Source organism: Lampetra planeri, chromosome 3 (genome assembly GCF_965212315.1).
Source record: "Lampetra planeri chromosome 3, kcLamPlan1.2.h2, whole genome shotgun sequence".
Classification (NCBI taxonomy): Eukaryota; Metazoa; Chordata; class Hyperoartia; order Petromyzontiformes; family Petromyzontidae; genus Lampetra; species Lampetra planeri.
Genome location: NC_136109.1, coordinates 12091311 through 12118309, shown reverse-complemented (window position 1 = coordinate 12118309; position 26999 = coordinate 12091311). Strand labels below are relative to the sequence as shown.

Sequence of the window (26999 nt, the reverse complement as noted above, 5' to 3'; positions counted from 1 at the left end):
CCCAGTCTCAACACCATCACCGCAGCCTCAACACCATCACCGCAGCCTCACCACCATCACCCAGTCTCAACACCATCACCGCAGCCTCAACACCATTAATTAGCCTCATCACGATGACCCAGCCTCACCATCACCCAGCCTCACCACCACTAACCAGCCTCCACTACGATCACTCAGCCTCACCATCATCACTCAGCCTCACCATCATCACTCAGCCTCACCAGCGCTACTAACTCAGCCTCACCACTATTAATCGGCCTCACCATAACACGGACTCCGATCATCCTCGGAGCGGCTTTAGGCTGGCCATCGAAACAAAGACGGTGGCCACCGCATCACGTGGCGCATTCAGATGCGCTTCTGCGGCCGTCTGGAACGCTCTCCCTTCCGATATTTGGAAGCCACTGGAGCTTATGCACTTTTCAATCATCTAGGTTGACAAACTCACTTCTTTACAACTGATTTCCTTGTGCCGTTTGTTGTTCCCCCGCACCTCTGATTATCACGGTTGGCTACATACATTGCGAAATCTGTTCAACATACCACGATCAACCAGCCTCACCATCACCACTACCTCGCTTCACCAGCGCCTCTCCAGCCTCACGACTATCCAACCTCACCACCGCCACCAGCACCACCAGCACCTCTCCAGCCTCAACACCAAATCTTCAGCCTCAGCACCACCACCAGCCCGGTCTCTCCCACCCCCCCCAGCTCACTCGACCTCACCCCATCGCCTGCCCTGCCCCCGAAGGCTGCACCTGGCATTCTCGCATTCCCACGCACGCGCCGTCATTCATTCTCTCACACAAAGCTCCCCCGTGTAGCCTCTAACGGGCTGTTGGGGAAAGTGCCCTTCGTGAGTAGCAGCGCCTATAGAAGCCAGGGGGGGGGGGGGGTGTGAGTTGCCAACACCACGTCTGTCCGCCTTTGTCTCTCCACTGCCGATCTTTACACACCGCATCAGGTACCTATTCAAGGCCGAGTCGACCTAGGAGAAGCCCAGGACCAGTTCAGATATTCGTCACCGATGCTGGCAGTGAGCGGCAATCGAACTCGGGTCGCCGGGTTTCGTGTCGCAGCGGAACGAACGACTGTGCTGACCGCTACCCCCACATTCTCTCTGCCAGACACGCACAGACACGCACAGACACACACTTACATACACAATCATACAAGCACGTGCCTGGTGTCTTCACAGCAGGTGGGCCCTGCAGGCGGCGTGGAAGCCCCAACATCCGTAACGGCACCCCGTGACCCGGCGACCCCGCTCAAGGGGGCGGGGAGGGGGGGGCAGCTCTCCCAATCGGCCGAGAGCCCCCCCGCCCCCGGCCCCCCTTTGCGGGGTCGACACAAAACTGCTGATGGGGTCTCCCCCACCCCTCCGCGCGGAGTGGCACAGCCCGGACACCTGTGCGGCCACGTCAGACGCAGGCGCGGCCACTTGTGACCATGGGAGAAGCGGGGTGGGGGGGGCGGTGGGGGGTAAGCGGCACGGCCCCCCAGGAGACCGCTCGGCCAGCATAAGGCACTGGCCACCACCAAAAGCCCCGGCCGTCATCAACTCCGTAGTTTTCACAATTTACTGGGGGGCTAAATGACGTGGTGAAAGTGGCGGGGGGAGGGGGCACGAGGTGACGCCGTGGATTTGATCTTTGGTGAAGATTCGGCGTCTTTGCGTGGAGATGTAACTGGTTGGGCGCGAGGAGGCGCTGCAGCTGCGACTCGGGGCAGCTTAATTAACACGACGAAGAGAAGTTTGAATTCCCGTATCAGGCTACGCTGTATCCATCCCCTCTCCGCTCGATGCGTTTTATAAATAGATCGTTCACGCGCACTGCCCACAATAATTTTACAGGAGGGCGGGGGGGGGTATATTGTTCATCCCCCCACAGATCTCTCAATTAAGGGCCAGCCCCCTGCCCATGCCCCCGCTATGCCCCCAGTCATGGAAACCAAACCCTGGGCATCTCTCCACATCTTCAGCCTTACCATCACCCACCGTCACCACCGCCGCTGGGCATCCCCATCACACAGCCTCACCAACCACCCTCTCCACCATCGCCACTTCGGCCTCACCACCATTGCACAGCCTCACCAACATCCACGAGCCTCTCCACCACCACCTCTACTTCGTCCTCACCACCATCACACAGCCTCACCACCATCACACAGCCTCGCCACCATCACACAGCCTCACCACCATCACACAGCCTCACCAACCACCCTCTCCACCATCACCACCATCGGCACTTCGGCCTCACCATCACACAGCCTCACCACCACACCATCTCTTCGGCCTCACCATCATCACACGGCCTTCACCAACACCCCCAAGCCTCACCACCACCTCTCCGCCATCACCACCACCACCACAACTACCCGGCCTCACCCCATCGCTCCCGCGAAGACCAGAAAAACCCTGGGCACCCTCCGCCTCGGCAGAATGAACTCTCAGCGACGGCACGCGCCACAATAAAACAAATCGCTCGTTTATTTATAAAACCCAACGTCCGTCAGTGAAGAGGGGGGGTGGGTGGGTGGACGTCCCTGTGGACGGGGGGGGGGAGGGGGGGGCTGCTCAGCGTGCCACCGCGAGGTCTTCGGGGATGCGGGCGAGCGCCGCCTGCAGTTGCCGCGGGCTCATGAACTCGCTGCTGTCCAGGAGGCTGGCCACCAGGAGCGTGTTGCGCACCGAGCGCGCCTTCACCCACACGCGCCCGTTCATGCCGCCCACGATCTCCATGGGAAACGCAGCGCCCAGCCGGCGCAGGATCTCGCAGTCCGGCTGCAGCAACCTGGGGGGGGGGGGGGGGGGGGGAGCCCCAAGGCATGGGGAGGGGGACGGGCGCCAGCGTCAAGTTTCCGCGCCCGTAGTGCAGCGGGCTGACCACTGCGCCATCACTCCCTTACGCGGGTCAAATTTCAAGTTGATTTTGGTTGACCGGGTGAGAGCTCAAGAGACCAGGATAGGTATCATGTGCAAGAGTGACCTAGGGCGTTAGTGTACCAGCAAGGGGTGATGATTGCTATGTAGTCCCAATTGAGTAAATGTGCGGTGTCATTTTCGAATGTGGCAAATTTGGACCCTGATGCCAGCATACAATGGCCTCCTCTTGCAAATGACATCAGGGGATCCTGAACATCCACTGCGGCGCAAGGCGGTCGGCTACGTTCAGTCCGAAAGATGTTCAACGTACAAGCATTATTACGGTTCTTATACCTGCAGTAATAACCAGGGCGGCCGCTGGATTCCAACCGTAAACATCTGAAAGAGGCAGCGGACGAGCCACCGCTAGGCCACGTGTCGAGTACACAGAACCTAAATGCGACCGACATAGACTCAGATTGAAATCGGTTCCGAGCAAAGTCACCGTTACAATGGCGCCTTCAGAAAACGTGGCCGAGTCTGCTCGGCTAAGGCCGCAACGTCCATCTGCTCGCCCTACCAGCCTTAACAGGGTGCTTGGGTTTCGATTTAAAGCTTTCGTGACTGCAGGGATTCATCTTCTTGGTTCTTTCGGTAAAGTCACGTAGAATGGAAATAATAAAATAATAAAAATAAAACATCATAAAATAATTCTCACGACGTTTCGGCCACAACGCAAGCAGCAGTCCTCAGGTGAAGAACAGGTCTGTCGAGAAGACAGAGTCTGAATCAGACTGTCTTCTCGACAGACCTGTTCCTCGTGAGAATTATTTTATTATGTTTTATTTGTATTATTTTATTATTTCCATTCTACGTGACTTTACCGAAAGAACCAAGAAGAAGGTGCTTGGGGACGGGGCGCCTGCGTCCTGCGATGAGCGCATGAGCAAGGGCCCCTCGCGCGGGACCCTCCCCCGTCCTCCTACCTCCGCGCCAGTCCCAGCGAGCAGTGCAGAAGAAACCCTCCGGGACCCAGCACCCCCATGCCGGACGCTCGGCCCCCACTGTCCATGCACACCAACTCGGGCTCCATGTCCTTGTTGGCCACGAGGAGGCGGCCAAACACGAGGTCTGCCACCTGCCCACGAGACACACGCGTCACACGCGTCACAAACGAGAGAGAGCACGTGTGGTTTAGTTTGTTGTCCAGCACCTCCGATTAGCAACGTTGGCTACGGTACAATGTGAAAGAAGTTCAACATACATACAGCAGGTGTCACCATTCGAACCCTCAAAAGGACACGAGATATCGCTAGATAGACATGTATACAGTAAAACCTTGGATTGCGAGTAACTTGGTCTGCGAGTGTTTTGCAAGACGAGCTAAATTTTTAAATAGATATTAATTTGATAAACGAGCGAGGTGTTGCAATACGAGTAGTACGTGTATACGCTTTGTCTGCCGAGCGTCACGTGATCACATCTGATTTTCGAGTGCTTTGATATACGAGTGCTTTGATATACGAGTGCTTTGATATACGAGTGCTTTGGATTACAAACACGTTTCCGGAACGAATTATGCTCACAATCCAAGGTTTTACTGTACAATCAAACTTTATTTGAAGCTTTCGTGACTGCAGGAATTACTCTTTGGTTCTTTCGGTAAAGTCACGTACAAAGAGAAAAGAAATTAAATAATAGAGTACGACGTTTCGATTGCATCAGGTGGAACTAAATTTGAGACTGCTTGTGTTGCAATCGAAACGTCGTGTTCTATTATTTTATAATGTTTATTTTTACGTGACTTTACCGAAAGAACCAAAGAGTAGATGTATACAATCGTCCAAGAGGCAACGAGACTATCTGTCAAGCATTACGCAGTTACATCGTACGATGTGATGAGGGTGGTGGTTATGGTGGTGAAAGTGGCTGTCCCGTGACCTCCTGTCAGCAGTGAGAGGAGCCTTCAGCACTTCACGCAATGGACTCAACATGCAACCATGGTCCTTGTTGACCGTTTATATTGCGTATTCGGCTGCTATAAATTTCCACGTGATAAGATAAGACACTTAATTGAGCTATAATTTGTGGGCAGGCCCATTCTGAAAAATAAGCTAATAGCTCAGCGGGCTTTACCTGGTAAATTATAAAGTTTATGTAAAAAAAAAGTGATTTGTTTACCTTTCCTATACTTTTTATTGTTTGTTGTTGTAACCTTCTGACCGGCGCCTACTGTGAAAAGAGCTTTGCAGCACATCAGATTCCTCCAGTGCAAATCAACATTCAGATTCTTGAACTCGCACTGGTCGGGCACGTCGTCACCGCTGTTGGAGGTTCCCCCCCGTGGCTCTCTTCTCACCTGCACGTTGGGCCGGTTTCGCTTTGTGGCTCCCTCGAAGGCCAGGAATGAGAGGCTGGCCTGCTCGCTACCACCAACGTCCACCTTGAAGACGTCGCCCGCCCGCGCCGTCACCACTCCGATCACCGTCTCGCCCTTGACGGGCACGTACTGCGCAGCACAGGGCACAGCACACGTGTAAAATCATCCCAGAGATGGTCAACATACACACACACACCACGTCTCCCCGCCAATCTCAGGGTATTGGAATGTTTGGACAATTTGCATCAACGCGTGGGCACGTGGGAGGAAATCAGAAACCGGAGTGAAATCCGTCAGGCACACGTGGACATAACGAAGAACTCCGCACAGATATATTCAAGAATCCATTACTGGTGCGTCGACTCTACTGGCCACTTCGCAGCAAATGTAAAAATAAACTAAATTAATATTTGACCAGGTGAGGCCCATTGAGCTATACTGTATACTGTAGCTGTTTTTCAGATGCAACCTGGCCACAATTGATAGCCCAACGAAGTGGCTGATCATTACGTGGAAATGTAGAGCAGCCAAATACTCGAAACGTGCGATGTTGATTACAAATGTGGAGGGAACCCCGGAGAAAAATACACGCGACCACGAGGAGACACGCAAACTCCACGCAAACTCCGCAACCTCCTGCATACCAGACGAGGTAGTTAACATCTCCGAGTCACTGTGATGATGATGAGAGAGACACGCAGACTCAGAATATACAGCAGGAATCGACAGGGTCGGAATCGAACCCACAACCTCCTGTATACCCGGCGAGGTAGTGAACATCTCCTAGCCACCGTGATGATGATGAGAGAGAGACACGCAAACTCCAAATATACAGCAGGCATCGTCAGGGTCGGGATCGAACCCACGACCTCCTGTACACCAGGCGAGGTAGTTAACATCTCATAGCCACCGTGATTATGATGATGAGAGAGACACGCAAACTCCAAATATACAGCAGCAGGCATCGTCACAGGGTCGGGATCGAACCCACGACCTCCTGTACATCAGGCGAGGTAGTCAACATCTCCTAGCCACCGTGATGATGATGAGACACGCAGACTCAAAATATACAGCAGCAGGCATCGTCAGGGTCGGGATCGAACCCACGACCTCCTGTACACCAGGCGAGGTAGTCAACATCTCCTGGAGCGTGGCTGAGCGTGTCCGGGTTCAAACGCGTCTCTCAGACCTCACGGTGGGGAGCTACGTGGGGGGGGGGGGTCCCTTGCCAGCATTAGGGCCCCCCAGGAAAGCGAGAGAGGCCCCCCCCCAGGAAAACGAGAGAGGCCCACCCAGGAAAACGAGAGAGACCCCCCCCCCCCCCCCCATTGCTCCACGTACCCGCTTCTGGTGCGATTCGACCCAGTAAGTGTGCGGCTCCCGGTGCCGCAGCACGCCGCAGCGGCTCGCCAGCACCACGTCCCCCTCGCGCCGCAGCCCCGGGCCCAGCACCACGCGCCCCGCGGCGGAGGACGAGGAGGAGGTCGTGGTGGTGGCGAGGCCCAAGTCCTGCTGATGATGATGCTGCGGCGACACCGCCGCCACCACCACCTCGTCCCCGGCCATCACGACCCGGAGCGCCCTGTGACGCGGCGCCATGCGGCGGCCGGTGGGAGGCGGCCTTCTTCTTCAACGACGAGTCTCACAACTCAACAACAACCACGTGCGGCGATGGTGGAGACACTGACGGGATCGCACGAGGTGGCAGTTAGTGGTGGGGGGTGTGGTGAGGTGTGGAGGTGGGGGGTGGGGTGGTGGTTGGGGTGGGGGTGGAGGTGGGGGGGGGTATGGTGGGGGTGGGAGGGGGTGGTGGGGGGGTAGTGGGGGGGTGGTGGTGGGGGGGGGTGTGTGGTGGGGGGGGGTGTGGTGGGGGGGGTGTGGTGGGGGGGGTAGTGGGGGGTGTGGTAGTGGTGGGGGGGTGGCGGGGTAGTGGGGGTGGGGGTGTGGTGGGGGTGGTGGAGGGGGGGTTGGTAGTGGAGGGGGTGGCAATCAGGCGGCCATGTTACTCAGGGAAGCCTCCCCACCCGCTATGAACAACAACAACACCACCACCGTCGTGGGGGGTGATGCCGTCATCCACACTCGAGTCTCGAGGTTGTTTTGGGGATAATATTGGACGCGAAAGCCGACGTGTTAAAATGATGCCATCAGTCAGCGAGCTGGTGATATTAATAATTACATTTATTTAGAGGATTTTTCAGAAAAGATCTCAAAGCGCTGTACAGGACACAGCAGCAGACACTCTGCATAAAAATAATATTAATACATTTTAAATGATAATTTACTAAATGATATAAAAGTACCGGTGGTGGTCACCAACCACCCCGTAGTAATATGGCCGCCGGACAACGCTCACCAGCCCCGTCTCGTTAACAGCGCGTGCGGTGGTGGGGGGGGGGATGTGGGACCCTTGAAAGTATTCACAGTCACTGTTATTAGTCGACGTTTCGGGCAATGATCCTTCGTTGTGCATAAATTGGGGTGGGGGGAGGTGTAAGATTTGGAAACTTGCGCCGTACACTGTGTGCGGTGCCTGATACATATTACATCAGCAGTTTCTCGACAAACACTTTTTCCGTAATGTAATTGTCAGGTTAATAAGTTATACACAGTGGCGACTGAAGTAACTTCCTTAACCCCAGATTTGAAGCTTTCGTGACTGCAAGGAATCATATTCTTAGGTTTTTTCGGTAAAGTCACGTAGGTAAAACATCAAAATTAATGAAAATAAAATAAAACAAAAGTTTTATTTTATTTTCATTAAAATTAATGAAAAATTAATGAAAATAAAATAAAACAAAAGTTTTATTTTATTTTCATTAATTTTGATGTTTTACCTACGTGACTTTACCGAAAAAACCTAAGAATATGATTCCTTAACCCCCTCAATGATTCTAGATTTGAACACAATTTCTCTGACGGCGATTCCCGCGCCAAAGTGATTTCCTCACTTCTCCGGATCGCACGATGCGATTCCTGCTTTTGCGTGCAAAGCGGACGTAGCAATCGATTCGGAATCGATTCGTTGTGAAAGTCGGTCGAGAGGAATCACTAACGAGGGGGGTGAGGGGTGGGGGTGACGCGGAGGGCCTCTGCAGCTTCAAGGCCCAAGCGGCGGCGGCCGCGGCTCCTCCGTTACCATCGCGACCCCTCCACCTCCTCCTCCACCTCCTCCACCACCTCCTCCACCTCCTCCTCCTCGCTCGTTACCCGTCTCGTTACCAGCATTCGGTGAGGAGCAATCTTCCAACACCCGGCGGCCGCTGCTGCTGCTGAGGGTTGCGGCCGAGACTCCGGTCGGAGGCGTTAAGCCCTGGCCCTGACCGACAGGGGCCCTGGCCGATAGGGGCCCTGGCCGACAGGGGCCCTGGCCGACAGGGGCCCTGGCCGACAGGGGCCCTGGCCGATAGAGGCCGTGCCGATAGAGGCCGTGCCGATAGGGGCCCTGGCCGATAGGGGCCCTGGCCGATAGCGGCCCTGGCCGAGAGCGGCCCTGGCCGATAGGGGCCCTGGCCGATAGGGGCCCTGGCCGAGAGCGGCCCTGGCGTCATCGCGACACGAGGTGAGTCTCCCCACTCGCGCCTCGATGTGCACCGATCCACTTCTGGGTGAGGACCTCCTCCTCGCCCGCTGCCTCGCGGGTCGCGGTGGCCGATGCAAGTTGCTGAGCAGCCGTGGGTGCCGCGGCCAAAGGGTTCAAGACGAACACTCCGTGCCGTTCAGTGGCCTATCCATGCCCCCCCCCACTACCCCTCTGCCCTTCCATCTCCGTAGGTCGCGCATCCACCCAGTACGGTGGCAGACGGCTACCCCACCACCACCTCTCCATCCTCGGCCTTTCCCAACTTTCCTTGGGCACACAGACGTGTGTCGTGGAGTGAGCAAGGTTGTGAGGGCCACTGCCTTTAACTTGGCAACACTTCACAAGGCTGGCCAACGCGGCTCGGTGATGGTGTGGGCAGGGGAGCATAGAAGTACAGTACATTTACGGTGCATTTTCGCTGCATAGCCCCCCGGTGCCCGGTTTCCACGTAGCCAAGCAGCAACCTGTAGCAAGTACCTGGTGGATGGTGGTCGCCTGCCCCCAAGCGCTATCCAAGGCTCGAGGCTGCTTCTGAGATTTGCTGCATTGTTGTGCGTGATTTGGGCAACAGGCGTTTAATAATTCTCGTGTTCACATGGGCAGGTCGCGCGTGGTGTGGTAGAGTGGTTGTACCACCCCGCCTGTTCAAACACGGCCGTCCAGCGGGAAAGATCGGGCCAAAATACCCCCCAGGGCCTCTTCGACTGGAGACCTTTCCACCAGCAGTGACATGAGCACGGCATTGCGGCGCTGCACCCTTGTGCCTGCTCCTTGCTGCCGTTAACTTCTGCCGTTTTTGTGACCCCGATGTTGTGCGCAGGGATGGCCGAGGAGTGCCGCCTGGAGGTTGCAGCCGAAGAGTGTGTGGTTAACATGGAGGGGTTCATAGTTATGGAGCCCGAGCACGGCGGCTCGCACAGGAGTGACGGTACGGAGTGCGTACGGGCAGGCGCTGGCGCGGTGGCCGATGGACAACGAGCGCCCACGTTCGCTGTTGGCGGCATGGACCCCGAGGCCACGTCACGGATGGAGCAGGAAGGCTCCGCAATGCGCACAGAGCAGGCAGACCACGCAGTCTACACAACACAATCAGGACAACCAGATCAAACGGTCTACGGAACACGCACAGAGCAGGCAGACCACACAGTCTACGCAACACAATCAGGACAACCAGATCAAACGGTCTACGGAACACGCAGAGAGCAGGCAGACCACGCCGTCTATGCAACACAGTCGGAACAATCAGTTCAGACGGTCTACTCGCACACAGAACAGTCAGACCACACAGTATACGCAACACGCACAGAACAGGCAGACCACGCAATCTACGCAACACACTCGGAACAAGCAATTCAGACAGGCTACTCAGACCCAGAACAGTCAGACCACACAGTCTACCCAACGCACACAGAACAGGCAGTCCAGACAGCCTACCCAACAAAGTTGGAACAGGCAGACCAGACTGTCTACTCAACACACACAGAACAGGCAGAGCAGACGGGCTACCCAACGAATCACGTGGGAGAGACGGGGCAGCCAGACCACGTTTCCAACATGGCCACGTTGTCACATGCAACTAGCACAGACTACCTGGCCCACGCGGGCCAACCTCACGGGCACGTCGAGGGCACAGCACATACGCACAGCGCCGTACGCACAGATGGTGCCCTACCGGAGGACTGCGCCCACTCGGACAGCGCCGGCGCACAGGCGCAAGCGGAGGGCGGCCTGGCAGGTGGGATGCTGGTGGACGGCAGCTCGGCACACTCGGGCGTCGCGTACGCCGCAGGGCCGCTGCGTGCCGACGCGGTCGTGCACATGGACCTGCTGCACGCCGGCATCCTGCTGCAGGAGCAGGCGGCCGCGGTGGTGCAGGGCGGCCATGGGCCCGGCCTGGGTTCCACGGGGTTCGGCAGGGACGGGGGACCCGCCCCGGGCGAGGATGAGGAGGAGGAGGGCCCTGCTCAGCTGACCCTGCTGCTGGGGGCCGCAGGGACGGACACGGGGAGCCCAGGGCCCCAGCACGCGGACCCAGGTGCGACCAGCTTGACGCGAGCGATAACCACTCCTGGGAATGAAGTTGTTTTGCGAGTGTGTTTCCTTGGAGCGCTGGTGGAATGGTTTTTGCGCACTGCGCTAAGAACCTGGCATCTTGAGTTTGATTCCTCGCCATGGGCTACAAGCAGTGATGTGACAGATGGGAACTGTCTTGGTCTCTGCTAGGTCGACCTTAAACGAGTATTTGGTGTGGTGTGAATAAATATCAACGCCGGGGAGGCAAATGCAGCTTGCGCATGTGGAGCTGGCCACGTCACCACTTCGTATACACCGTGCCGGTCTCAATAGGTGGTCACTAACAGCAGTGGCCCGAGCAATCTGTTAACGTCCAAACAGGAGATCTTTGACTTATCACGTGTGAGCAGGTGTCGTGAACAGCTTTGTGTTGTACAGGTCTCGTATGAGTGTTTTTTGTACGTTACGTATCGTGTGTGCGGTTATCCTCCCGACACTGCTGTCCCCACAGGAGAGCCAGGCTTCATGGTGGAGCACGCTGCCCTCATGGTGGTGCAGCACTACCAGCAGGAGCCAACACAGATGCAGCCCGGCCCCACCGCACAGCTCCTCGCGAGCGTCCCAGAGCCGACGGCGCCGCTGCCTGCGGACAGCGGACCCGGCGGCTCGGTGGAAGGGCAGCAGCGGGGCGGCGCCGGCGGGGCGCTGGAATGCGGTCTGTGCGCGCAGAGGTTCGCGGAGCAGCAGCTGCTGGCGGCGCACGTGGCCAGCGCCCACCGCACAGAGAGCGGCTTCCAGTGCGAGGAGTGCGGCAAGTTGTTCACGCTCAAGTACTCGCTCAAAATCCACATGCGGCAGCACACGGGCGAGCGGCCGTACCGCTGCGAGCTGTGCGGCGAGACCTTCGCACGTTCCTCCTCGCTGCTGCGGCACCGCGCGCTGCACACGGGCGAGCGGCCCTACGTGTGCGACGTGTGCGGCAAAGCTTTCGCGCACTCGGAGAACCTCGCCATCCACCTGCGCATCCACGCGCCCGTCAAGCCGTTCGCCTGCGAGGAGTGCGGCAAGAGCTTCGCCACGGCCTCGTACCTCACCAAGCACCGGCTCATGCACACGGGCACCAAGCCCTTCCACTGCGACGCCTGCGGGAAGCAGTTCTCCTTTCGCACCAACCTCAACCACCACCGCCGCACCACGCACGCCGCACGCCCCTGTGAGTGGTGCCCACAAACGCACGGGTCTAGCACGCGCTCATCTCTCTCTCTTGCGCACCAAATCTCGCTCCCTGCTACTGTCCCTGCACCCGCCCAGGGTCGTGCACAAGTTCGCCAGTCGGATTCGATCGAGTCTCGTGATTTCCGTGTCGGTAGTGATTTTCCTTTCCTGCTAAAATGAGCGTCGAGGCATTGGTGCTCTTCTCCCATTTACAGCCCTGATCCAGTTGTGGAAATTCCACATTGAGATGGCAAGGGCGAGTCTCCGTCGGACAAACCACTGTTGACTTTCCCAAAGGTGGTGCTAATAATTATTATCGGACCCAGTGGAATGATGGGCCGAGTCAATCCCCAACCTGGATTTGAAGTTCCTCTGCCGCTGAGCCACTGGGGCTGTATGCCAGGCTAACTGGGACGTATAAATCACTGTGCGGTCATGACGCAGTCACATGATGGGGTTGTTGTATTGCACCGAGATTGGGGTGCTCGCCACTGGCTGTTTCGGCGGGTCGTAACATTCTGCAAGCGGTATTGCAGTTGGGTACAATCACGTTCTTTTTCAGAACTAGCAATGCTACATTTTTGTTGGCTCTTGCATGTGAGTTTGGTGTGAGGAGCTGTGTCCTCACGTGAACACGTGCGTAGGTGTGGGAGAGGGCGTGGAGGCTGAGAGGTTCCTCAGGGACCTCTCCGAGTACGGCACGACGCTGGGCCTGGACGACGTGCAGCTGATGGGCTCCGAGCAGCATGGAGACATGGGGTCGTGTGGCACGCACACACACCCTGTCAGCCACGGCACACACCAAGGAACACACCGAGGTACGCGCCACACACGCACCAAATTTCGTACCACATCGCAGTACTCGCCACAATACACAACACACACACACACACCCTCTTGACCACGGTACTCACCACATCTACCACACACCACAAACTCTGTTGGCCAGGGTTCACACCAAAGTACATGCTCGACACACCTAATTTCATAGCTCCACACCACGGCACACACCACGGTACACGCCACACTGCACCAACATCAAAGTTCATACCGCACAGCACGCACACAAAGGTGCACTCCACACACACCGCACACGGAGCCTATCAGCCACCTCCTACAAACCCCGACCCCCTCCGCCACATCAGAGACGTCTCGTTTACCACTAATGCCGCTCCCATGCCTTCCCAGCCGGACCCGGAGCCACGCAGCTGCTGCTGGCCGATCCGGCCGCTCACGCGGGCAGCACAGCCATCCCACCGGCACACCACAAGGTGGCCGTCACGACCGCCACCGCCGCCATTGCCACTGCCTACATCACGCCGCCGCCGCCGCCCGCCGCGGGCGGCTCGGGACCGTCGGCCGACGACGGCGGGAGCGGCGACGGCGCGGCGGAGCAGGCGCCCGGCTACCCGTGCAAGGAGTGCGGCCGTCGCTTCACGTTGAAGCACTCGCTGAAGCTGCACATGCGGCGACACACGGGCGAGCGGCCGTACGCGTGCCTGGCGTGCGGCGAGCGCTTTGTGCGCGCCTCCTCGCTGCAGCGGCACGCAGCGGCGCACACGGGTGAGCGGCCCTTCGCGTGCGACGCCTGCGGCAAGAGCTTTGCGCACCGCGAGAACCTCGCCGTGCACCGCAAGACGCACGCCGCCGTCAAGCCGTTCGTGTGCGCCGCCTGCGGCAAGGCCTTCGCCACATCCTCCTACCTGTCGCGGCACCGGCTCACGCACAGCGGGGAGCGGCCTTACACCTGCGGAGCGTGCGGTGAGAGTCCCGGGGCTGGCGCGGTGTGTACGGCGAGACTAAACTAAAAAAACTAAACGGTTATTTTTTTTTACCAGGTAAGGCTCACTGAGCTTTATAGCTCTTTTTTAGAAGCGACCTAATCGCAAATCGTAGCCAAACGAAGTGGCTTATCACGCGGAAATTTATAGTAGCAGCCAAATACAGTACTTTAAATGCATGTTGATTCTAAATGTGGAGGGAAAAACCAGAGCTAAACGCAGGCGTCAGGGTTGAGATCGAACCCACGACCTCCTGTATACCATGCGAGGTAGTTCACATCTCGCCACCACTGGGGAGGTGTTGTTGCGGTTACTGCTGGTTTGGTTTAAGGTGGTGGGCGGCGGTTGTTGGCGTAGCCTTTGTTCAGCCAGCGGAGAGAGCTCACCGATGCTCGGTGCCTGTTGCAGAGAGATATAGAGACATTGAGATGTCTCAGCCTGCTTGTGAGATGAGCTTCAAAATTACTGTAAATGGCAGATGAGTACGCCTCATTGCCCATTGAGTAGGAAATTACTTTAACTTTCCTTTCAGCCCTCCGAACGAGACGTTTCAATACGTGTGATCACTGTAATATGTGTGAAGGCCGCGATGTTAAGAGTAGAGGGAAGTTCTCCTTGTCAAGTGTTGGCCCTGGTGTCCACGCATCCCCCCCCTCCGCACACGACGGCCGCACGCGCACCAGGCAAGGCGTTTGCGACGCCCACGAACCTGCTGAACCACAAGAAGGTGCATGCGGGCGAGCGCGCGCGACCCTTCTGTTGCGAGGAGTGCGGGCGCGCCTTCTCGGGCCGCACCAACCTGGAGCAGCACCGGCGTGTGCACACGGGGGAGAAGCCCTTCGCCTGCACCCAGTGCGGCCGCGCCTTCCGCCAGCGCGTGCAGTTGCAGCGCCACGAGGGCACGCACGCGCGCGAGGCCGTCGTTGCCAGTGCTGCCGCCACCGCCGCCACCACCACCGCCACCACCACCACCACTACCGCCGTCACCGCCACAGACACTGGTCAGTGACTCGGCGTGACCCACAGCCGAGGTATCCCACATGATCCGGTGACTCCGCTCGGGCTCGAATTACTCATCCCATGTACCCTGGTATCCTCTCGCACAAAGCCAAACAATAATAGAACTGGCCGAATATTCCAATGGACCCTCCTGAGAAAAAGCTTGAGACACGGTGAGGCTTTCCTCGGTAGTTAAAGGGGATTATTATGATTATTATCAAATGCAAATTATCATTGCTTCATGACTTGCAGGACCCTGTTTCTCTCTTGTCCTCATGCCGTTGCGATGTGCTGTTTTGACCTTTTTCCCTCTCACCGAATGAGTCCGTGACCCCGACCAACCGAATGTCACGTGCGTGTTGTTGCAGGGACGTTGGCCGAGGGGCCAGTGGAACAGGAGGCAGTCGGGGGCAGACGATGGGGGCCACGGGGACGGGGACGGGGCAGGGGTCGAGGCAGGGGGCGGGGTGGAAGGAGGTTCCGGGAGCAGAGCGACGAAGACTGCAAGACGGAGGAGGAGAGTGCGGGAGAGAGCCCCGAGGACAGCGCTGGGGAGACGCCGCTGGGACGCACGGACGGTTGCGCTGACACACGCACAAAGCAGGAGACTCCAGATGAACAATCGGAGGAGCCAGGGGAGAAGGGTGAGACTGCGTTCAGTTCTTTACATCTTTCCCTCGAGTATCATTCCGTCTAGTTTAATTCTCTCTAGCGTTATTCTTTCGAGGTTCATTCCATCTCTTCTGAGCATTGTCGAGATACAATGGGTGACACTGTCATCCCAGTCAATGAGTAATGTCAGAGTTGAGAGAGTAAATGTTTCCAGAAAGATAGGCACAGATGGGAGAGAAATATAGACAGATACATGGACATATGACCAGACTGCAGCCCATTGAGATCATATATCTCTTTTTCAAGGGAGGCCTGTAAGCAGCCTTCAGAGGTTGTCAGCTCCACACCCTTTGCAATGGCCGCAGATGCAGGATGTATGTATGTTGAATTTCTTTCGCACTGTACGTATCCAACCATGATAATTGGAGGCGCGATGAGCGAAGAGCTCGTCAGGAGTGGAAAGAGGCGCGCCGAGGCTGGGCTGGCAGAACCATGCGGCCGCAATGCCCGTGTTGCCCTGGCCATCACGGTGTGGTCAGGCCTGAGCAGGACGGAGCACGGCGTCCCATCGCGTGGCAGGGTTGCACTGCATGCAGTCGCTGAGAAGCGCGCGTGCTTGGGTCTCCCGCAGGGTGACCGCACCGTTTGCTGTCCCCTAGGCGGTGGGAACGATGTGGGGGACGGTGGCGCTGCCAACAAGGAGCTGGCGAACAGTGGTGAGGCCGGGGACGAGAATGGTGAAGGCGGTGAGGGCGGTGAAACCGGAGAGGGGGGGGACGGCGGCGGTGGTGAGAATGGTGAATGTCGTGCGAGTCCAACGCGTGGCCGGAGGGGGCGGCGACGACGTCACGAGGGTTGCCGCACTCGGGGCGCCACGTCCGTGTTGCTCGCAGCCGCGACACTGACGGAAAAGAGGCCGAGGAGGAGGCGATCGCCGGCGACCGTGACGGAGGAAACGGTGACGGCCGGGAACGGCAGGGAGCGAGGCCGGAGGGGGCCGCGCCCCGAGCCCGGTGGCTTCGCGTGCGCCGAGTGCGGCAAGCGGTTCCGACTGCGCTACTCTCTGACGCGGCACGAGGCGTCGCACCGGCCGGCGCGGCCCTTCCACTGCCAGCACTGCTCCCGCGATTTCTGCTCGCAGCAGTCCCTGCAGCTGCACACGCGACAGCACACGGGCGAGCGCCCGTTCCGCTGCGAGCTGTGCGGGGAAGCGTTCATCCGCGCGTCGGCGCTGCGGCGCCACCGCGCGTTGCACACGGGCGAGCGTCCGTACGTGTGCGAGGAGTGCGGCAAGGCATTCGCGCACTCGGAGAACCTCGCCATCCACCTGCGCATCCATGCGCCGGGCCGCGGCTGCGTATGCGACCTGTGCGGCAAGGGCTTCGCCACGCCGGCGTACCTGCTCAAGCACAAGCGAACGCACGCCGACACCAAGATGTTCGGCTGCGACGTGTGCGGCAAGCGCTTCTCGTTCCGCACCAACCTGGACAACCACCGGCGGACGCACACGGGCGAGCGGCCTTTCGCGTGCGGCGAGTGCGGCCGCGCCTTCGCCGAGCGCTCGCACCTGACGCGCCACGCGCGCACGCACACAGGGGAGCGCCCCTACCGCTGCCACGACTGCGGCCAGGGCTTCGCGCAGTCGTCGGCGCTGGCGCAGCACAGGCTGCGCGAGTCCGGCGCCAAGCGCTTCGCGTGCGACGCGTGCGGGATGCGCTTCTACTTTGCGGCCGAGCTGCAGCGGCATGCGCGCAAGCACTCGGGCGAGCGGCCGTACGTGTGCGAGGCCTGTGGCAAAGCCTTCACGCGCAAGACGCTGCTCAACAAGCACGGGGCAGCCGCCCACGCCGGGACGGCGGGCGCCACCGGCGAGGCGGCGGGCGCCGGCGAGGCGGCGGGGGCCAGCAAGACCACGGTTGTCGTGGTGCTCGACGCGACGCAGCTAGAGCAGCCGCAGGCCAGCTAGCGACTGGATCGTATTGCCATGACGTTCTCCATGGCCTGTGCTCAGGGTGCACGTGGTGTGATTTAGGACTGGCGGGAAGCCACGGCAGACAGGATGTGGGTTGTGTTGTATGTAGCTCACGCAGGGGTAACCAAGACGCTGCAGACACTGTGCCGTGTTGCAGTGTCGCCCGCCCCACTATGTACCAGACTGCTTCAACAAACTCGTGCCGCTGGTCCCAATAAAAGAAAACACGTGGTAACCGCATATTACAAGCCTGGTAAAGAAATGTGCGAGATGTATTTTGTGATTGTTGGGAGCGCGATAGGTTGTGTGTGTGTGTCACTGAATGGGATTGTGTGTGTGTGTGTGAGCCTGACTGGGTGTCGGACGATGTGTACGTGTGGAGCTGGCATATCGTAATTAGCGCAATGCACTAAGAACCCAGTGGACTTCAATTCCAGCTTACGACCAATAGCAGTGGAACATATTTATACTCGTGCTGGGCCCCCACCAAGGTCGCCTCAGCCTTAACATGAGTACCTGGTATGACGTTTGGGGAGACAAAGGTAGCCGGGTGGGCGTGGTGCTGTTCACACACACCCTCGCGTGCGGTGCCAGTCCCGATAGGTGCTAACGGCACTTACCCCAACGGCCCGTTGAAGTCTATACGGGAGTCTTTGTGTGAGTGACCCTGGGTCTCTGAATGACTGTTTGTGATTTTGTGTATAGGCGGGACTGCATGTGTGTGTGTGTGCGGTTGGAAGCGAGTGAAGGTGAGTTTGAATGGCGAGTGATGCAATGAGCCTTTGCCAGCGGTGGCATTGTCCCAGTCACACGTGGACACTCCGTTATAGGGGTGTGCGGCTATGTTAAACGCATCGAATCTCATTGGCAATTAGAATCTTGTACAAATCTAATTGGTAATTATTTGGTAATTAGATTCCTGCAAGGATTTATTATTTGCGATTTATCCAAAGGATATGCCGGCGCGTGACACGTGGTCTTCACGGGGCTACTTGGCAGCTGTGCGATGACTGTCGACACCTCTGCCACCGAAGTTGGTGCCAGGGTCTAGAGCTTTGCATTGGTTCCAGGTTGATCAACCTCAGATGAAAGGCTGGAAAAAAATTGAAAAATGCGTAAGGGGCCGTCCATAAATGACGTCACGCACCTGGGGGGGTGGGGTCAGACATGTGTGACGAGGGGGGGGGGGTTTGAGAAATGTGACATCACATCAAAATGCGCAACTTTAAATAAATATAAACAACACGTTCTACTTAATTAAATAGACTTTTTAATAAATGTTTTCTCCTACAACATCAGAGTGCAGCGGCACATTAAATACGCACTACAATGACAATAGTTTAAAGCGATTTGGGGGGGGGGCAGAGCTTTGTGACGTCATATTTGAGGGGAGGGGTCTGACTTTTTGTGACGCCGTGTGACGAGGGGGGGGGGTCAAAAAATCGCGTGACGTCATTTATGGACAGCCCCTAACCCCGTTGCTCTATCCGCCACGTGGTGGTGCCTTGAAATCCGCGCGTCACATGCGCAGCCACGCCCCCACCCCACGTGGTTGTTCGCCCGTGCGTCATCAACGCGCTTTTGCACCCAACATGGCCGCACTCTGCGTGACGTCACTGGGGGGGGGGGAGTCTGGTACCGGAAGCGAGTCGGAGACCAGGTGACAGACAGACAGCCGCAGGAGCGTAGCAGCAGAAACTCCTTCACACGCACAGCCGAGACTCCTCAACACACAGAGACTCCCACCACGCGAGCCGAGACTCCACAAGACCAGGGACCCTCCTGCAGCCAAACTCCCGGCCGGACCCCCCCCCCCACCCCGATACTTCTACCCCAGCCAGTGAGACCCCACTACGCGGGAACCCAGCCAGCGAGTGACACCCCACTACTCCAAGACCCCAGTTCCCGGGGTCCCCAGACAGTGAGACCCCCATTGCCCCAGGAACCCAGCCAGACCGCCCCCCCACCCCACGCCAACAGCGCGCAGGAGGATGGCAGCAGCGGCCGTGGCCCCTCGCGTGGACCCGCGTGCGGACTTCCCCGCGTGGCTCTCGGCCCAGGGCATGAAGCTGCCCTTCGCCCAGGCCATGGAGCGGGAGCTGGGGATCGGCGACTACGAGGATCTGCTGGCGTGCGCCGAGGACGCGCAGGTCACCCTGGAGCTGCTGGCCACGGCGCGCCAGCGCCTGCCCTTCGCCCTCTACGCCGCCCTGCGCCGCGTCGTCAAGGCGGCGGCGGCGGCCTCCTCCGCCTCCGCCGTGGGCCCCGCGGGGGGGTCCCCACGGGGCCCCGAGTGGCCGCTGCACGAGGCCGCCCAGCCCGGCCTGGCCGCGCTGCTCGAGGCCATCGTGGCCACGCTGCAGACGCTGGGACACGAGCTGCTGCAGTCGGCGCTCAGGTTCAGCGGCCTCCAACACGCGCTGGAAGACGGGGCAGCAGCAGCAGCAGGAGCAGCAGCAGCAGGAGGAGGAGCAGGAGGAGGAGGAAGGAGCGAGGCGGCGGCCAGCCCCGAGGCCAGGAGGGGAGAGGACGGTGGCACCGGTGCGCGTGGAGGCCCCGGGGTGGGGTGGGTTAGCGGTGTGATGTCGTGATGATGATGGTGGTGGTGATGGTGGTGGTGGTGAAATTGGTGGTACTGTAGTTAGTTGACACAGTGGGGGGGGGGGGGTACAGATGGTGGGTGCATCTACCGGCCATCTGAGCCAACCCATCCCTTGTGTGCGATGGGTTTTTTTTCCCACGGGTTCCTCCGGTTTAAAAACCACACGAGGGCAAACTCGGTTATGGAACTGGACAAACAACCCAATACAAGACCCTCCCGTCGTGATATAGTGTGTGTGTGGTAGTGTGTGTGGTTGTGGTAGTGTGTGAGGTAGTGTGTGTGGTTGTGTGTGTGGTAGTGGTAGTGTGTGTGTGGTTGTGGTAGTGTGTGTGGTGGTAGTGTGTGTGGTAGTGTGTGTGGTAGTGTGTGTGTGTGTGGTTGTGGTAGTGTGTGTGTGGTTGTGGTAGTGTGTGTGTGGTTGTGGTAGTGTGTGTGGTTGTGTGTGTGGTAGTGGTAGTGTGTGTGTGGTTGTGGTAGTGTGTGTGTGTGGTTGTGGTAGTGTGTGTGTGTGGTTGTGGTAGTGTGTGTGTGGTTGTGGTAGTGTGTGTGTGGTTGTGGTAGTGTGTGTGTGGTTGTGGTAGTGTGTGTGGTTGTGGTAGTGTGTGTGGTTGTAGTGTGTGTGGTTGTGGTAGTGTGTGTGGTAGTGTGTGTGGTTGTGGTAGTGTGTATGGTTGTGGTAGTGTGTGTGTGGTAGTGTGTGTGGTTGTGGTAGTGTGTGTGGTTGTGGTAGTGTGTGTGTGTGTGGTAGTGTGTGTGTGTGTGGTAGTGTGTGTGGTTGTGGTAGTGTGTGTGTGTGGTTGTGGTAGTGTGTGTGGTTGTGGTAGTGTGTATGTGTGGTTGTGGTAGTGTGTGTGTGTGGTTGTGGTAGTGTGTGTGTGTGGTTGTGGTAGTGTGTGTGTGTGTGGTTGTGGTAGTGTGTGTGTGTGTGGTTGTGGTAGTGTGTGTGTGTGTGTTTGTGGTAGTGTGTGTGTTTGTGGTAGTGTGTGTGTGTGGTTGTGGTAGTGGGTGTGGTTGTGGTAGTGGGTGTGGTTGTGGTAGTGGTTGTGGCAGTGTGTGTGGTTGTGGTAGTGTGTGTGGTTGTGGTAGTGTGTGTGGTTGTGGTTGGCACAGTAGGGGGTACAGCTGGTGCAACTGCCAGTCATCTCAGTCAGCCAACCCATTGCATCTGGGTCTGTCCCGAGACCTCAGCGAGTCTTCAACACTTCACGTGGCCTTCAAAGTACACCTAGCCTGGCACAAGCGCCGTGGTAACGTCACCGTCACTTAGTGGCGAATGTCGGGTAATGGTTATTGGTAGTTGGTGGTGGTTGGGGGGTGCATTGATTTGTTGTTGTGGCGGTGGAGGGGATTATCTATGTGATGTGCTGTTGTATTGGTTGTTGTGGTAGTAGTTGGCATTGTAAGGGGTACAGGTGGTGCATCGGGCAGTCATCGCAGTCAACCCATGGCACCTGGGTCTGTCCCGAGACCTGTCGGCGAGCCTTCGACACTTCACGTGGCCTTCAAAGTGCACCTAGCCTGGCACAAGCGCCGTGGTAACGTCACCGCCACTTAGTGGCGAATGGCGGTTGTTGGTGGTGGTAACGATAGTTGTGGTGGTGATGATAATAGTTGGTGGTGGTGATCTTGCTGGGGGTTGGTGGCGATGATTGATAATGGTGATGTCCCTGTGTGCCGTGGGACAGTTTTGCTGTGGCCATCGGATGATGCTGCGTTTGTGGAGGACGAGGAGGAGGATGAGGTGGAGGAGGAGGAGGGGGAGAAGCGAGGGTTGCGCGTGTGTAAGACTGAAGTGGTGGACAGCATGCAGGGTGAGTGGCACACAGCATGTGTGGACTAACACATCTACAACGCACCCATACAACGTACACAGAACACACGACACACATTTAGAAAACACCCCGCAAATGAACTCAATTGCAGTGTGCAGTATAGAGCAATCAACGCCTGCCTGCTACAACAACTTGGCAGGACCCTCCTGAAAAGTAGTCATGAGGCTCAGTGAAGCATTACTGGGGAAACAAAATTAATGATACGAACACCCTCGCACACTGCATATACAACACGTGTATGCAATATTTACACATTGCACAGAGCACTCATTTGAGGTGTGGAGTCGACCTAAAGGAGGCCCAGGAATGGGTTAGATGATTGTTACTTAGCGCAGTGCGCCAACTACTGCATTACGAACTACCACCGTTCCACACGTGCATTCCTACGCTCACACTCCTACGCTTGCTCTCCTACACGCACATTTCTCTTACACTCACATTCTATCCGACACTGAGAGCATCCTACACTCACACTCTTGCACTCTCGTACACTCACACTCCTACACTCAGTCTCCTACACTCACACTCTTGCACTCTCGTACACTCACACTCCTACACTCAGTCTCCTACACTCAATCTCCTGTACTCAAACTCTTGCACTCTCGTACACTCGCATTCCTACACTCACACTCTCCTCCACTCACACTCTCGTACACTCAATCTCCTGCACTCACACTCCTACACTCACGCTCTCGTACACAACACTCCTACACTCACTCTCTCCTACACAACACTCCTACACTCACACTCTCCTACACTCAAACTCTCCTACTAAGTAACAAGCTGCCCGACTGTGGGTCTGTAATGCAAATGCACTCGTACAATTTTTATTTTTTCGTCTTCACCTTATAAATGTCCCTGTGTGCCGTGGGACAGTTTTGCTGTGGCCATCGGATGATGCTGCGTTTGTGGAGGACGAGGAGGAGGATGAGGTGGAGGAGGAGGAGGGGGAGAAGCGAGGGTTGCGCGTGTGTAAGACTGAAGTGGTGGACAGCATGCAGGGTGAGTGGCACACAGCATGTGTGGACTAACACATCTACAACGCACCCATACAACGTACACAGAACACACGACACACATTTAGAAAACACCCCGCAAATGAACTCAATTGCAGTGTGCAGTATAGAGCAATCAACGCCTGCCTGCTACAACAACTTGGCAGGACCCTCCTGAAAAGTAGTCATGAGGCTCAGTGAAGCATTACTGGGGAAACAAAATTAATGATACGAACACCCTCGCACACTGCATATACAACACGTGTATGCAATATTTACACATTGCACAGAGGACTCATTTGAGGTGGAGTCGACCTAAAGGAGGCCCAGGAATGGGTTAGATGATTGTTACTTAGCGCAGTGCGCCAACTACTGCATTACGAACTACCACCGTTCCACACGTGCATTCCTACGCTCACACTCCTACGCTTGCTCTCCTACGCTCGCACTCCGACACACTCTCCTACACGCACATTTCTCTTACACTCACATTCTATCCGACACTGAGAGCATCCTACACTCACACTCTTGCACTCTCGTACACTCACACTCCTACACTCAGTCTCCTACACTCACACTCTTGCACTCTCGTACACTCACACTCCTACACTCAGTCTCCTACACTCAATCTCCTGTACTCACACTCTTGCACTCTCGTACACTCGCATTCCTACACTCACACTCTCCTCCACTCACACTCTCGTACACTCAATCTCCTGCACTCACACTCCTACACTCACTCTCTCCTACACAACACTCCTCCACTCACACTCTCCTACACTCAAACTCTCCTACACTACTGCTGTGACGGTGGCCGCAGACGCGGAGTGCAGCGAGCTGGAGGACATCACGGCCGATGAGGTCCACGCGGAGGGCCTGGGCTGCTCCGCGGGGCGTGATGGGAACAGCATCTACATTGCGGGGGGCACGTGGGCGCGCACCAAGCCGGAGCCCCCCAACCACGCCTACGCAGGTGCGCCCGCCCCCCACCCCTCCCTACCCATGCCACTGAGCTTCCCACGCGGTTAGATGCGGTTCTTGACACATCCCGTGTCTCCGCGTCTCTGTGACGCTGGGTCCTTGTGTCCCCCCCCCCGTGCCAGACGCGGTGAGTGACGAGGAACTGGGGATGCACCCGGCGGCGTCCCCGTGGCAAGAGCCACCGCCCCCATACCTGAAGATGAGTCCAGATGGTGGCGTCACCCTAAACTACCAGTACCCAGGTACAGCTCCGCCCTCAACTACCAGCTCCATGACTGCACTGTACATCATCCGCCTGCACTACCAGCACCACACTGCTCTACCAGCTCCACCACCGTGCACTACCAGTACACAGATACCCAACTATACTGCACTACCAGCTCCACCCTGCAATGTAATACCCACCACCGTGCACTACCAGTACCCAGACACTCCACCACTCTGCACTACCATACCTACCACGCTGCACTACCAGTGTGTGTATGCGTGTGGACGGTGGCGCCGCTCCCACCAACGGTCCCCTCTGTGTGCCATGGCGGCGGTGCTGATGGTGCCGTGGCGGCGTTGTCTGCGCAGTCGAGCCGTACGAGGTGGATGGCCGTGCTCCCCTGCCCCACTACTATCAGCCCTACCAGCAGCACCATCAGCAGGCCCCGCAAGGGCTGTTCGGCCACCCGCCGCACCAGCTGTTGCCCATCCCTGCGCAGCGCGTGCGCGACTGCGAGGTGTGCGGCAAGAACCGTCGCGTGCCGGGCGGGCGCAAGCGCACGCGGTACTGGTGCCCGGGCTGCAACGTCGGCGTGCACGAGGGCTGCTTCTCCAAGCTCGTGCACTTCCACAGAGAGAACCGGCGCGGGCGCCGGCCGCAGCACAACTACGAGTTCCCGCGATCGCCAATGGCCGCTGCCGTGCAGTGAGTGCCGCGTAATTCCCGGCGACCCGCTCGCAGACAGCACCCCGCGGGACAGCGCCAGATGACACGCCGGTGATGCTGGCGCTGGTTGCCTGCGGATGCCGGTGGTGACGGCGTCGCCGGCGAGCGACGTTGCTGGATGGCTTGGTGCTGTAGGTGGCGGTTTCGGCAGACTGTTGCTGCTGGCGCTGGCTGGGGTGGCGACTGGCGTTACCGACAGCGCCAATGCTGCCGGTGTTGCTGGAGCTGGTGCTGCCGGCGTTAACAGGGGCGCTGTTTGCACTCGCGGGGTCGATCTCTGCCGTCCGCATTCTGCAGCGCCGATCGCCGCAAGACAATCATCGGGTTTTGTACAAAAGACGGGGACTTGCAATGCGCCGAGACCGGAGCCTCCTGCGGTCACCCAGCTCAAGCTGCCACACGAGTCTCCTGGGCGAGAGGGAGGGGGTGGGAGCCCAGAGGGGGAACGGGTGCCCTGGTAGGCCTCGGCAAGGTAAAGTAATTTACCCTTTTTACCGGGTAAAAGGGTAAAGGTGTCGACCATGCCAAGGGGTAAGGTAAAGGGAAGGGTAAAGGTAGCGCGAAGTATTACCCGGTAAATACCGTTTTCAATTGGAATCATCGAGAGTAATACCCCAGTAATTACCCTGTAATTGGCTAATTTGTATGGGGTAAGGGTAAAAGATAGGGTAAAGGTCGGCTCGTTGCTTTTGACCTTTTACCTTACCTTGCTAAAGGGTAAAAGGTAAGGGTAAAGTGATTGTATTGTGGTAAAGGTAAAAGGTAGGGTAAAGGTCGGCTCGTTGCTTTTGACCTTTTACCTTACCTTGCTAAAGGGTAAAAGGTAAGGGTAGAGTGATTGTATTGTGGTAAGGGTAAAAGGTAGGGTAAAGGTCGGCTCGTTGTTTTTACCTTGCCGAGGCCTAGCCCTGGTGATTGGGGGGGGGGGGTACCCTACCATTGATGGTGAGCCAACCGTGGTGGTGGTGGTTGGTTCTGGCGCTTGTAAGGGTTCGGGCTGTTAGTGCCTGAGCTGTCTGCTGGGTCAGACCCTACCCCCCACCCCCCCTAGGCTGCGTAAGAGTGAAGTTTACTATCAGGTCAGGTGTGGGAGATGGGTCTGGCCTTATTTGGGGATGGTGTAAGAATTATTATAATTGGATTGACAAGGCACACTTGAATATGATTTCAGAGCGCCATGCATGTAAAGGATGAAGGAATGAGTAACTGGGGAGAGAAAGGCTAAAGAGAGCGATAGAAAAACTAAAGAAGACCATTTTAAACAGGTGGGTCTTCAGCCGGAGTCTTAAAAGTTTCAACTCCGAAGTCTTCACGTCCAATGACAGGGAATTCCAGAGTCTGGGTGCCATGCAAACAAAATCCCGGTCACTCCCGGGTTCAAAGCCTGCAGCGTGCTGACGCTGAGTAGGGCACAATTGTTAGATCCCCGAGATCTCAGTGGAGATTGTACGGTGTGAAAGAAGTTCAACAGACGTACGTACATACGGGGGAGCTTGCCGGTGAATCGTCTGGACGTCGAGTTGAGCCAACTCGCTTAAAGCGTTGAACACAAGCAGAATAATTTTAAGCCCAACGTGGGTTGGAACTGGGAGCCAGCTCAAAGCCACGAGCAGGGGCGAGATATGGTCCCGAAACGGAGTGCGGGTCAGCACCCTGGTGGTGGCTGTGTTTTGGACGGACTGCCAGTCGACTGAGGACAATAGTCAAGACGTGAGAAAAAGGGCGCACGTACTCGTCTCTCGGCATCTGCAGGAGAAAGAACGTGGCACAGCTGGGCAAAATATTTCTTTAACGCCAGAACGAAGTCCTCGCAGCCTCGTTGAGGACGTGTGACTGGAAGGAAAAGTAACGTTGCAAGAGAACACCAAGGTTTCATATTTCCTATTTATGTTGAGAAGATATTCAAACATCGATCACCAGATTGAAAGAGCCAACCTGGGGCAGTTGTTGGGGGGGGGGGGGGGGCGACGCTAGGAAGACTCTAGTCCTTGTCGCCGTTGAGTTGGGAGAAAATTCTGCCGCATCCAGGATTTCACGAGCAAGAGCGACGATGAAAGCGCAGCGGCCGAGGGTGTGGAATCCATTCCCAGTTGAACATGGATCCGAGCGCTGTGCCTATAGCAATGGTAACGTAGCCCTTGATGTTGGACAAAATCTGCCAACTGGGGATCATGTACACGCTGAATCAAATCAAACCCAGTGCAGGTCCGAGACATCGTGTACGACCGGGC

General features: G+C 57.2%; 3 protein-coding genes across 3 annotated transcripts; 2 read left to right on the top strand and 1 right to left on the bottom strand.

The window, feature by feature from the left end:
* Positions 1 to 2471: 2471 nt before the first annotated feature.
* EXOSC3 (exosome component 3) lies at positions 2472 to 6982 on the bottom strand. Its single transcript, XM_078620781.1, has 4 exons — positions 6591 to 6982; positions 5229 to 5378; positions 3856 to 4007; positions 2472 to 2798 (listed from the first exon to the last, which is right to left on the bottom strand). The coding sequence occupies exons 1-4, from the start codon at positions 6846 to 6848 to the stop codon at positions 2582 to 2584; spliced, it is 777 nt and encodes a 258-aa protein (XP_078476907.1). The 5' UTR covers positions 6849 to 6982; the 3' UTR covers positions 2472 to 2581.
* Positions 6983 to 8102: 1120 nt separating this feature from the next.
* Positions 8103 to 17659, top strand: LOC144734661 (uncharacterized). The gene is made up of 8 exons (XM_078616950.1): positions 8103 to 8480; positions 9653 to 10867; positions 11357 to 12058; positions 12705 to 12878; positions 13249 to 13821; positions 14525 to 14805; positions 15223 to 15484; positions 16112 to 17659. The coding sequence occupies exons 2-8, from the start codon at positions 9655 to 9657 to the stop codon at positions 17416 to 17418; spliced, it is 4512 nt and encodes a 1503-aa protein (XP_078473076.1). The 5' UTR covers positions 8103 to 8480; positions 9653 to 9654; the 3' UTR covers positions 17419 to 17659.
* A 1386-nt stretch (positions 17660 to 19045) lies between these two features.
* LOC144737871 (uncharacterized) lies at positions 19046 to 26479 on the top strand. Its single transcript, XM_078620760.1, has 6 exons — positions 19046 to 19965; positions 21712 to 21837; positions 22735 to 22860; positions 23674 to 23826; positions 23957 to 24076; positions 24411 to 26479. The coding sequence occupies exons 1-6, from the start codon at positions 19416 to 19418 to the stop codon at positions 24749 to 24751; spliced, it is 1416 nt and encodes a 471-aa protein (XP_078476886.1). The 5' UTR covers positions 19046 to 19415; the 3' UTR covers positions 24752 to 26479.
* The last annotated feature ends 520 nt before the right edge of the window (positions 26480 to 26999 follow it).

Bases quoted from the DNA above. Each gene is read 5' to 3' on its own strand.
- EXOSC3 (XM_078620781.1), bottom strand. From the start codon at position 6,848: ATGGCGCCGCGTCACAGGGCGCTCCGGGTCGTGATGGCCGGGGACGAG. The intron at 5,379-6,590 runs GTACGTGGAGCA...TGTGCTGCGCAG, and splicing joins TCGAATCGCACCAGAAGCGG to TACGTGCCCGTCAAGGGCGA. The intron at 2,799-3,855 runs GTAGGAGGACGG...CCCCCCCCCCAG, and splicing joins TCGCTGGGACTGGCGCGGAG to GTTGCTGCAGCCGGACTGCG.
- LOC144734661 (XM_078616950.1), top strand. From the start codon at position 9,655: ATGGCCGAGGAGTGCCGCCTGGAGGTTGCAGCCGAAGAGTGTGTGGTT. The intron at 10,868-11,356 runs GTGCGACCAGCT...CTGTCCCCACAG, and splicing joins GCCCCAGCACGCGGACCCAG to GAGAGCCAGGCTTCATGGTG. The intron at 14,806-15,222 runs ACCACCACCACT...ACGTTGGCCGAG, and splicing joins CCGCCACCACCACCGCCACC to GGGCCAGTGGAACAGGAGGC.
- LOC144737871 (XM_078620760.1), top strand. From the start codon at position 19,416: ATGGCAGCAGCGGCCGTGGCCCCTCGCGTGGACCCGCGTGCGGACTTC. The intron at 19,966-21,711 runs GTGCGCGTGGAG...GCCGTGGGACAG, and splicing joins GGGAGAGGACGGTGGCACCG to TTTTGCTGTGGCCATCGGAT. The intron at 21,838-22,734 runs GTGAGTGGCACA...GCCGTGGGACAG, and splicing joins AGTGGTGGACAGCATGCAGG to TTTTGCTGTGGCCATCGGAT.